General features: G+C 46.4%; 1 protein-coding gene across 1 annotated transcript; it reads left to right on the top strand.

Annotated features, from left to right (window-relative positions):
• Positions 1–1,831: 1,831 nt before the first annotated feature.
• Positions 1,832–4,443, top strand: LOC124682982 (serine carboxypeptidase II-1). Its single transcript, XM_047217574.1, has 9 exons — positions 1,832–2,195; positions 2,294–2,389; positions 2,498–2,590; positions 2,708–2,793; positions 2,878–3,141; positions 3,336–3,463; positions 3,573–3,668; positions 3,819–3,924; positions 4,026–4,443. Exons 1-9 carry the CDS (start codon positions 1,838–1,840, stop codon positions 4,188–4,190), a joined length of 1,392 nt encoding a protein of 463 aa, XP_047073530.1. The 5' UTR covers positions 1,832–1,837; the 3' UTR covers positions 4,191–4,443.
• The last annotated feature ends 6,160 nt before the right edge of the window (positions 4,444–10,603 follow it).

Raw genomic sequence — 10,603 nt, 5'->3', positions numbered from 1 at the left:
CCTGATTTTTTTTTGTTGCCTCGTACGTGATAGCTTCTAGTCATAGTTAGTTTTTTTTCCTGTTTAAATCTACCACGTTCAGCCTAGGGCAGCTAACACTTCTTTTCCACAATAGTTAACGTACATTGTTGTGTGGACCCAGCTAATAACCGAGCCCACACCCATACGTGACATTGTGAAAATAAGTTGTATCAAGATAGTTATGTGAACGCTAATAGTTCATTAAATCATGACCACGAATATTAGATCTAATAATCATAATAATTTTGATGATGTGGATTAATGTTGTGTCTCTATTTTAGATCTCTGTATTATGCTTTTAGTATATAATAGATAGATGGACGGCACTACACGGCAGCGCCGCACCAAAGGATGATCCGTGCGGCGGATTCCACCTATCTAATATACATGCATGCATGCACTGATATATGCATTTACGTCATCAAGATTCCCCCAATTTGTAAACTGAAAAACCATTATCTATTAAACCGTTGATCCGTTCGACAATCCGTTTTCACCATAGGCTTAGTTACGACGAGATCTTCAAAACTAGATCCCATATTGGTATGTTTTGAGAACTTTTTTCTATCAGTAATTACCAGATTGTTATCACTAACTTACCAGATTATTCACTACTTAGTTGCCAGATTATATAAGTTGGTTGTTCGGTTTATGTATATTATTCTACATCAATGTAAAGAATTTGTGTGGAATGATATCATTCTTTAGCTTTTAGAGACACTTGAACACCGTTCATTAGCTATGCATATCATTGCAATATTTATAGATGAGTAAACTTTTATCCAATAACCATGTACAATTATCATAGCATGTCCGTTGCTAATCTGGCAACCATATTACTATGACCTGGAATTGGTGTCACACACATAGTGTAGTTGTGCATATTAATGCAATGTATAAAAGAATTGTATAAACTTATCCGGCAGCCATGTATAATTATTGTGATAGATGTTCGGTATTAATATGGTAACTAATGCGGCGAAAAAAAATCATCTAAACATAGCAACAACAGATCTAGTTTTGAAGCCCCCGCCGAGACGAACGCAACGGTGCAAGCGGATCTTAAATTGGATAAACGGGCTGGAAGAAAAATCATTTTTAATTTTCAAATTCTACTAGTAGTAATGCAATAATGTCATTGTGAGCTGGCACATTAATACATGCATGTACATAGTCAATCCTATTAGGGGAGAGCACCAAAAATCCGCCGCCGCACAAGAATGCATGGACTGCGGCGCTTCTCGTTAGATTTTCCCTAGATAGATACCCATCACCCAAATCCTACAGCCGCCAATTGTACGTAATAAACTATGTCTATGGCTTTCTATTTTTTGTTTCACTATATTATCTATGGGTGAAAAAACTAAAATGTGCTAGATTTGGCCTCCAGCGGAGCCAAACCTGGGCGTGGCGCCATTAGATACGCTGTCACCCGCAAACGAACGTGGGCCTTCGGTTGATCTACGGACCACCGCCAATGGATCAAAACGGACTGTTTCGGTGTTCAAATAGGGGCCGCGCTTGGAGATGCTTTTATTATGAAATAATAAATCAGTTGATTAGATATTAATAGTAAGAAATTAGAAATCAGATGGCCCATGGACAATGATGAGTTGACACTGACGCTGCAGCGGTACGCCACAGCCCACAGGATCCGATCCGGCAGGAAATGTCAAAATAACCAAACCACGCCTTCCACGCGACCCGGCCTCATCACACAGGTCGCCGTTGGCTGATTGGCTCACTAGCTCACAGCACAGTCCTCTGCTCTCCACGGGCTGAGCCACCGCGAGCGAGCTAGCGAGCGAGCGCGCAAATGGCGGCGGCCGTGCTGCTAGTCCTGGCCGCCAGCATCCTGGCGCTGTCCCGCGCTTCCGCCTCGCCCACCAACGGGGCGGCGGCCGACCGCATCACGCTTCTGCCGGGCCAGCCGCCGGTCAACTTCTCCATGTACTCGGGCTACGTCACCGTTGACGCCGCCGCGGGGCGCGCCCTCTTCTACTGGCTCATCGAGGCCGCCGTCGAGGACCCCGCGTCCACGCCGCTCGTGCTCTGGCTCAACGGCGGGCCCGGCTGCTCCTCCGTCGGCTACGGCGCCTCCGAGGAGCTCGGCGCCTTCCGGATCAACTCCGACGGCACCACGCTCTCCTCCAACCCCTACTCCTGGAATAAGAGTAAGTAGATTTCTCACTCGAATCACCTCGTTTGGTTGAGCAATATGTAGCTTCCTTGACAACTGACAACTGATGGATCGATTCCTTGAAAATTTCAGGGGCCAACATGCTCTTCTTGGACGCCCCCGCCGGCGTAGGCTACTCCTACTCCAACACCACCTCCGATCTGTTCACCGCCGGCGACAATAAGACAGGTCAAACTGGGACCAGTCAACCTACTAAACTGTCTGGAGTGCTACCACTGTTCTCGCTCTAATGGGTGTCTTCTGCTGAACTGAACGAACACTAATGTTGCTCTGCAGCTCATGATTCCTACACTTTCTTGGTCAACTGGCTGGAGAGGTTCCCGCAGTACAAGCACCGTGATTTCTACATCACCGGGGAGAGCTACGCAGGTAAACTGCCACCGAATTTGGTTCATTCTAGGATGGAGGCTCTGTATTTTGCACTAGATATCTATCAGTCACATGCTTATGGTTTTAGTTCACTCTTGCTGCAATGACCATTTTCAGGGCACTACGTCCCTCAGTTGTCCCAAGTAGTGTACAGAAACAACAAAGGGATCGAGAAGCCTGTCCTGAACTTCAAAGGCTTCATGGTCAGGACTTCTTGAGCTCTTCTTTAATCCGGTGCTCCCTTGATTGCTCTAGTCATTTCCTTGATACAAAATGCGTTGCTCTAGGTCGGGAATGCAGTTATTGACGATTACCATGATTTCGTTGGAACCTTCGAGTATTGGTGGACGCACGGGCTGATCTCTGACGACACCTATCAGAAGCTGCAGTTGGCCTGTGATTTTGATTCATCTACGCACGCTTCCGATGCATGCAACAAGATTTTTGATGTAGCTTATGATGAGGAAGGCTTGATTGATGCATACAGCATCTACACACCTACCTGCAAGAAGTCCTCACTTGATAAGCGGAGGCTAATCAAGGGAAGAAGGGTGAGCTAATCAAACTACTAGAACTATTATTTTGTTGATGGCTAAGGTAGTACGCTGCACTACATTATGTGTTGGTGCTTTTGAATACTAATATATATGCCACTTTGGAAAGTGCCGTTCAAACACGTCTGAGATTCTTTTGAAGCATAACATTTCATAATTTGCCTCCTAACAACATTTTGTATAAAATGTAGCCCTGGTTGCCAAGAGGATATGATCCCTGTACCGAAGTGTACTCCACCAAGTACTATAATCTACCAGAAGTGCAGAAAGCTTTTCGTGCCAATGTCACTGGAATACCGTATGCTTGGACCGGCTGCAGGTCTGTTCAACTGGTTTCATCTTGTTTTACTCACAACTAGTTCACCATGACTGTCAGTAAAGTCTGCCTCTTAATGATAGTTTGCGCTAAACTTGCTCCTAATTCGCAGTGATGACTTGTTCGAATATTGGAAAGATTCGCCGAGGTCCATGCTTCCTATTTACCGCGAACTTATTGCAGCTGGCCTAAGAATATGGGTCTTCAGGTACGCAAAATTTATGTTGAGAACATGATTACGCTGACAGTTGGTACCAATGCTGAATCGTAACATGATTGACTGTATGGTTCAGTAAAAGTATTAAGTAGCCTGTCTTTCCTTCTGGGTTTTGATCATTTTAATTGATAAATTTGACAGCGGTGATGCCGATTCCGTAGTACCCCTCACTGGTACAAGATACTCCATTGATGCACTCTATCTTCCGACCGTCACTAACTGGTATCCCTGGTATCAGGAGGAGGAGGTTAGTCTGCAACAGTACTACAGCCACACTGATGGTTTTATTCCCTTTTCAGTTTTCTGCAGTTGTACTCAACATTCTCTAATACTGTTGTTTTATCTTAGGTTGGTGGTTGGTGCCAAGTGTATAAAGGTTTGACCTTGGTGACAGTCCGAGGTGCGGGACATGAGGTTCCCCTCCATCGTCCAAAACAGGCCTTGAAGCTTTTCGAGCATTTCTTGCAAGATAAGCCCATGCCTCGGCCTGTACCTAGCGTTCAGTCGTTTTAGTTTCCTCCGTCAGTTAAAATGGAAGAGCAGGCCATGAAGCCATCTTGTCCCGTGTAATTTCAAGTATTGTTCCGACATTTTTAGATAATCAGGTTTTCTCATTCAGTTAATATTGGGTACTCATCATTCTTAATTATTTCCAATTGTAATTTATAATTTAGATGTTCCCACTTCCACTATTGTAATTGTACTTTCAGAAATCAGAACAGAGTACCCATTAAAGTGAGCTGATTTATAACTTTGCTTTTTTTTTTTCCGGGTAAAACTGGATCTTTATTAGACAGTAGGGCTTACAAGGGACTCACACTCAATCTCTTGAAGCGCAACAACAGGTCCTGAGCCGAGCCAAGTTACAGTACTACGCTTAGTTCTTGCAAAATTTGCTTTTGGTTTCATGTATACCAGCACTAGAAATCTCGGATGGCAATGTAGTTTTCTAACACTACCATGTGAACATGTCCATATCATGTGTAGAATAGGCAACAGTACCACTCTAGATTAAGTTTTTTTTTTTTTGAGATCAAATCGCTGCGATTTCATTAATTCATACAGATTCACTTACAATCTTGTTCTGAATGCACCCAGGTGCATCACCTAGCCAAACCTTACATAGCTTATTATCGCAGCCATTCTTCGCCATTCTATGAGCAGCTTCGTTCGCCGTTCGCCGTACCGAGCGCACCAAGGTTTCTTCAAAGTTTCCGAAGAGGGATTTTATTTCACGAACTAACGGACCGTAGATGGACCGATCCTGCCCCTCGCCCTTCAACTTCGCCGTTGAATGTTAAGGCTGGCATATGTTACAGAAAATAGAAATAAACAATACTCTTTATCGATGTGAACGTTGATACTGCATTCACTAGGAACACATGAAAAAGACGTAATTGTCATGTTTTCTTTAAGGTATTGTGATGCTTACCATGTGCCACACTTAACACATCTAGTGAGTAGTATTACGTAAGCCGAGTATAAAGGGTGTACTGGTGCTAAAAGCTCCTACACATTTTACGGTATAGGGAAGGAAATTTCTAGGCAAGCCTTTTCCTTGTTTTTTTCATGCAAAAAGGTTGATTTAAACCCGGAACTCTAGGACACAAGTGGAGTTACTCTACCACTGCGCCAGACCCACCCTTGAATTTGTAAGCCGAGCATACACAAACTATTATCTTTCGTACTTGTAGTGATGTTGGTGAACATAAAACTTTTTGTCATGGTTTAATTTCTTTCTGTTGACTCCATTCCATATGTTGTGAAGTGTATATGTGGATTGCCTAGCTCTTTCCATCAGTTCGGACTTTTGGTTCAAGTGGCTAGTGCATGAAGCTTAACATGGTATCAGAGTCTCAGGTCTCGAGTTCAAATCCTGGTTTTCGCAATTAAGGTTAAAAATTGTTGTTGCCCCCCTCTTTAGCCACCGCTGATGCCCTGTTTCGGTGTGCTCTTCTTCTTTCACACGTGTTAACTTTCTCTTCTCCCGTCACATGCGAGTAAGGGTGTTGTGAAGTGTATATGTGGATTGCCTAGCTCTTTCCATCAGTTCGGACTTTTGGTTCAAGTGGCTAGTGCATGAAGCTTAACACCATAGACTTGAGGGGTGGATTGTTGCCTGCAATTGATGAGTATTTTGATTTTTGGCTCCATATTTGTTTGACTCTTGGGCTAGTATGTCTATGTCCATTTCTCTTCGCGTCTTTTGTATTTGAATCGACCATTTTACTTCCTTTGTTTTCACATACTACCGATGCCCTATGAGCAGCAGGTCTCCAATTATCCCATAATAAAAATGCAAGGCTTAGAAACTTCTCTTCTATCCATGTCACACTGATTGTAGGTACCCCATTGTCAAGGCACATCCCATCTCTTCATTTCCATTTTACTTTATTTCAATTATGTAGTATGCTAAAACCTTTAAAAACATCTAAATGATAAACTTTATGAATGAAAGAGCATAGATCCCCCATGTGTGGGCGTGTGGCTTTGGTAATTGACGATAATCGCTATGGACTAATGTGTGCATTGATTAAATTTGAAGGGTTTGTCCATATACAATGCTTGAACCATATGTTGGCTTCAAGATTGAAAGAAGAAGAAAGTGAAGAAGATTAAGTGAGGATCAAAGGAGCAGTCCGAAGACTGATCATGATAGAAGTTGAACCTATGGCAAGTATTCGTCAAGAAGAAGATTGAATGAGATCCCATGTGTATCTTCAAAGTGGTTGTTGAGAGACAGGGTTATATGATCGATAGCCGTACTATCTAGGGGATAAAGTGAGTAACTTGATCGTGTCGTTCGAAGAGAGCTCAAATCTTTGCATGCTTGGCATCATCTCTATTGGTTGTTAGTTTAATTTTATCAAATTGAGGTTTTATAGCTTGTGGTTATCTTCAAGGCAAGCTTAAGTTCATATAAAATAGATTTTGTATGAGAAATCTGTTATGTATTTTTATATTGGAGGTTTTACCGGTTGGTTCTTCGTTTAAGGAGGTTTGAATTTACATGCAAAGTTATTGCAATTTTCGTGAAGTTGTTTTCCCATATCCGGTTGTACCGGTGGTATCGGCGGTAGTGTTGCCTCCAGCATGACATCTCAAGTAGGCATGACAATCATATGTCTTTCCTATTCCTACGTTTTTCATATCTATAAACCAAATGACCCCTTTGTTGTGAAATGTATATGTGGATTGCCTAGCCCTTTCCATCAGTTCGGACTTTTGGTTCAAGTGGCTAGTACATGAAGCTTAACATGGTATCAGAGCCCCAGGTCTCGAGTTCAAATCCTGACTTTCACATGGTTTTCGCAATTAAGCCTAAAAAATGATGTTGCCCCCCTCTTTAGCTACCGCTGTTTCGGTGTGCTCTTCTTCTTTCACGTGTTGTCTTTCTCTTCTCCCGTCACACGCGAGTGGGGGTGTTGTGAAATGTATATGTGGATTGCCTAGCCCTTTCCATCAGTTCGGACTTTTGGTTCAAGTGGCTAGTACATGAAGCTTAACACCCTTAAGGGTCTTCTTCCCAAATGTTCCATATCTCTTAAGCTTGGGTTTCCCCTCCAATATCGAACTCTTGAGCTTGCTATCTCTCGCATAATTATTGCATCTCTTTGAGGAAAAGAGAGAAGAGATTAGCTCTACTAATTACTCTAATCAATATCTCCTCTTTGTGAGGGGGAGCTTTTGGATTTAGATCTTGGAGTTCTTTGTGGATTTGCTCCTTTGTTATTCCTCTCATATTTCTTCGTAGCATTAGTTGTTGTCGTGACTGGACTGGACGATGAGGGGTGGGACCTTCGTTACCATATGGAGAGCCAACTTACTCATCTCTCTAAGGTGGAGGAGGAGTACTGGCATCAGCGCAGTAGAATTGACTGGCTTACTAAAGGGGATGCTAATATTGCGTTCTTCCATGCCTTCGCTAATGGAAGACGGCGGAAGTGTGCTATCACCCGTCTCACCACTGATTCATGAATCATTGCTGAGCCTCGCGAGCTCCAGGCACATATTTATAACTTCTACCGGGCTCTCATGGGGATTGCTAGTGAACCTAACCTATTTCACATTTCCCCCTCCTTCTGGCATGCGTCGGGGCAAGTGTCGGAAGGGGAGAACAACTGCCTCATGATTGCCTTCTCGGGGGAGGAAGTCGATGCGGTGTTAGCCAGTATGAAGGTGGACATGGCTCCTGGGCCGGACGGCTTCCCCGTTGCCTTCTTCAAGAGGTTCTGGCATTTGGTGAAGCCTATGATTATGGACATCGCGAATGGCTTTGCTCTTGGGAGAGTAGACATTGATAGGCTTAATTTGTAATCCTTTCTCTTATCCCTAAAGTCCCCAGGCCAGAGGACATTAAACAATTTAGGCCGATTGCACTAATTAATGTTATTTTCAATACACATTTATCAAAGGGAGGCACATCCATGAGGGTGTCCTTTCCCTTCAAGAGATCATCCATGAATCTAAGTCTAGGAAAGTTAGGGGAGTTTTCCTGAAGCTGGACTTTGAGAAAGCCTATGACCGGGTGAACTGGCCCTTCCTCCGCGAGGATCTATTGGGCAAAGGCTTTGAGCCTATCATGGGTCCTTAGGGCTATGAGTCTGGTCTCGGGCGGCCAGACTGCTATCTCCATTAATGGGGATATTGGAAACTATTTCCGCAATGGGCACGGGGTGCGCCATGGTGATCCCTTATCTCCTATCCTCTTCGACTACGTCGTGGAGGCCCTTGCGGTTATTTTGGATAAAGCTAGAGGGGTTGGGCACATTACAGGTGCGATCCCCCATTTGATACCTTGGGGGGGCTCTCACCTGCAATATGCAGACGACACCATCATTATGATCCAACTTCACGATTTGGCGGTGGCCAATCTGAAATACATTATGCTATGTTTTGAGAGCATGTCGGGCCTCCGGATCAACTTCCACAAGAGTGAGGTAATGGTGCTGGGTGTGGACCAGGAGGAAGGACTCAGGATTGCGCACATGCTGAATTGCAAGCATGGATCCTTTCCATTCTCCTACCCGGGTTTGCCGGTTAGTGACCGAGCGCTGACAGCCACGGATTGGGTCCCCTGTCTGCCAAAGTGGGCAAACGCGCAGACCCCTGGATGGGGAAACTCAAGGTTCGGGAAAGCGGAAAAAAGCGTCGCTTATGCGCGCTAAAGCGCAATGCGGAGGCCTTCCGCATCGATTGCATAAGCGCTTAAGCAGAAAAAGCAGAAAAAGATGGGAAAAGCGCCGCTTATGCACGTTGAAGCGAATAACCGGAAGGCCACCGCACCGATTACGCATAACGGTTTCTTGAACCTTGGGGAAACTTATGTCCACTGTGGCTAAGCTGACCCTGATTAATGCATGCATGTCCAGCTTGCCACTGCATGCCATGGTGAGCGGTTTGTAAGCCAAAGAGCCAGGGGGGGGGGGGCTCGGGCATTGTCAATACGTGGCTTATGCTGGTCATGTAGATATGGAGGCTCTACTCTGGAGAGCAAGGCTTGTGGGCGGAGATCCTGCAGAATAAATACCTTAGGGACAAGGACCCGATGTTGGATTCACACCGACCGGGTTCACAGTTCTGGAACTCCATCCAGAAGCTCAACCACCCGTTTCGCCCGGGGGCCAAGCATGCGATGCATAATGGCAAGGCGACAAGCTTTTGGCGGGACTGGTGGCAGGGGTCGAGGCCCCAGTGTGATAGGTTCCCCATGCTCTTTGCCATTTCCATTGACCAGGAAGCCTTGGTGGATTACGCCCGCCGCGGGGGAGGCTTGGCACCTCCTGTTTCGTCGCGAGCTGGGCGCTGGAGACCGTATCGAACGGGTTAATCTCATGAGAGAAGTCACAATGCCCCCCATCTTCAGGATTCCCGTGTTCAGGTGGGATAGTCCAAGCGGGTTCTTCGGATGGTGTGTACCGCTCTTTCTTGGACGCTTTGGAACGTTAGTAACAAGTTTTCAGTAGACGAAGTTTTCCCGCGTCAACCTGCCGACGGTTTGTACAAAATGTCTACGTATTTGCAGGCGTGGAAGCCGGTGACTAGAAGGAAGGATCGCGGGGCAGTGGAGCGGGTGATTTGCCGGATCCACGCCCTCCATTCAACTATCAGGGACAGAGACTCGTGAATTTTTTGTCTGAATTGGTGAAATTTGCAAGGTAGAGTTCAAAATTGCGTGGTGGATGATTGGTTGATTGGGATGACTTGAGCGTGTTCGTTTCCTTCCTTGTCACCGGTGTGAAGGGATTCGTTCTGCTACCCGAGGACCAACGGAGCAGTAATCCTCCAACTCCAACACGCTACGTCCGAGGCAGGCTGGTCTGGCAACGTTCCCCTCCTTCCTCCCGTCCGTTGGAGCACTCTCGGATTTGGGCAGGAGGAGGAGGGGATTCGAAATTTGAAAAGCCGCCTCTCCCCATTCCCAATCCCACATCCTCCGCCTCCCTCCCCTTCTTCTTCTTCTTCTTCTTCATCCCCACCCCAGACGCCATCCAATCTCCCCCGCCTCCCGCATTCCCCAATCCAATCCAACCCAATCCATGGCGTCGCCCCCATCCTTCAGCTTCTCCGACGACGACGACTCCCCCACCGCCGACCGGCAAAACCCTAACCCCACCAACCCGCCGCACCTCCCCGCCGCCGCCGCCCCAACCCCCAACGGCCTCAACGACCGCCTGCTCCGCTTCACCCAGAGCCGCGGCCCCCGCCCACCACCGCCCCCCCAAAACCCTAGCCCCGATCCCAATCCCAAATCCAGCCCCACTCCCCCGGAACATGGAGCGGAACCCCACGAGCAGGACCGGAAGGTCAAGCTCGCCGGCCGCCGCCGCCTCTGCAAGGCCTCCTCCTCGCCCCCTTCCGCCGCCGCCGCCGCCGACGACAGCATCCGCGACATCCTCGACGACCTCACCGCCCGCCTCGACTCC

This window comes from Lolium rigidum, chromosome 1 (assembly GCF_022539505.1).
Source record: "Lolium rigidum isolate FL_2022 chromosome 1, APGP_CSIRO_Lrig_0.1, whole genome shotgun sequence".
Lineage (NCBI taxonomy): Eukaryota > Viridiplantae > Streptophyta > Magnoliopsida > Poales > Poaceae > Lolium > Lolium rigidum.
This window is presented reverse-complemented; position numbering and strand designations above follow the sequence as displayed.

Excerpts from the sequence above, each read along its gene's own strand:
- LOC124682982 (XM_047217574.1), top strand. The coding sequence starts at position 1,838 with ATGGCGGCGGCCGTGCTGCTAGTCCTGGCCGCCAGCATCCTGGCGCTG. Across the intron at positions 2,390-2,497 it reads CGCCGGCGACAATAAGACAG|CTCATGATTCCTACACTTTC; the intron begins GTCAAACTGGGA and ends GTTGCTCTGCAG. Across the intron at positions 3,669-3,818 it reads CTAAGAATATGGGTCTTCAG|CGGTGATGCCGATTCCGTAG; the intron begins GTACGCAAAATT and ends TAAATTTGACAG.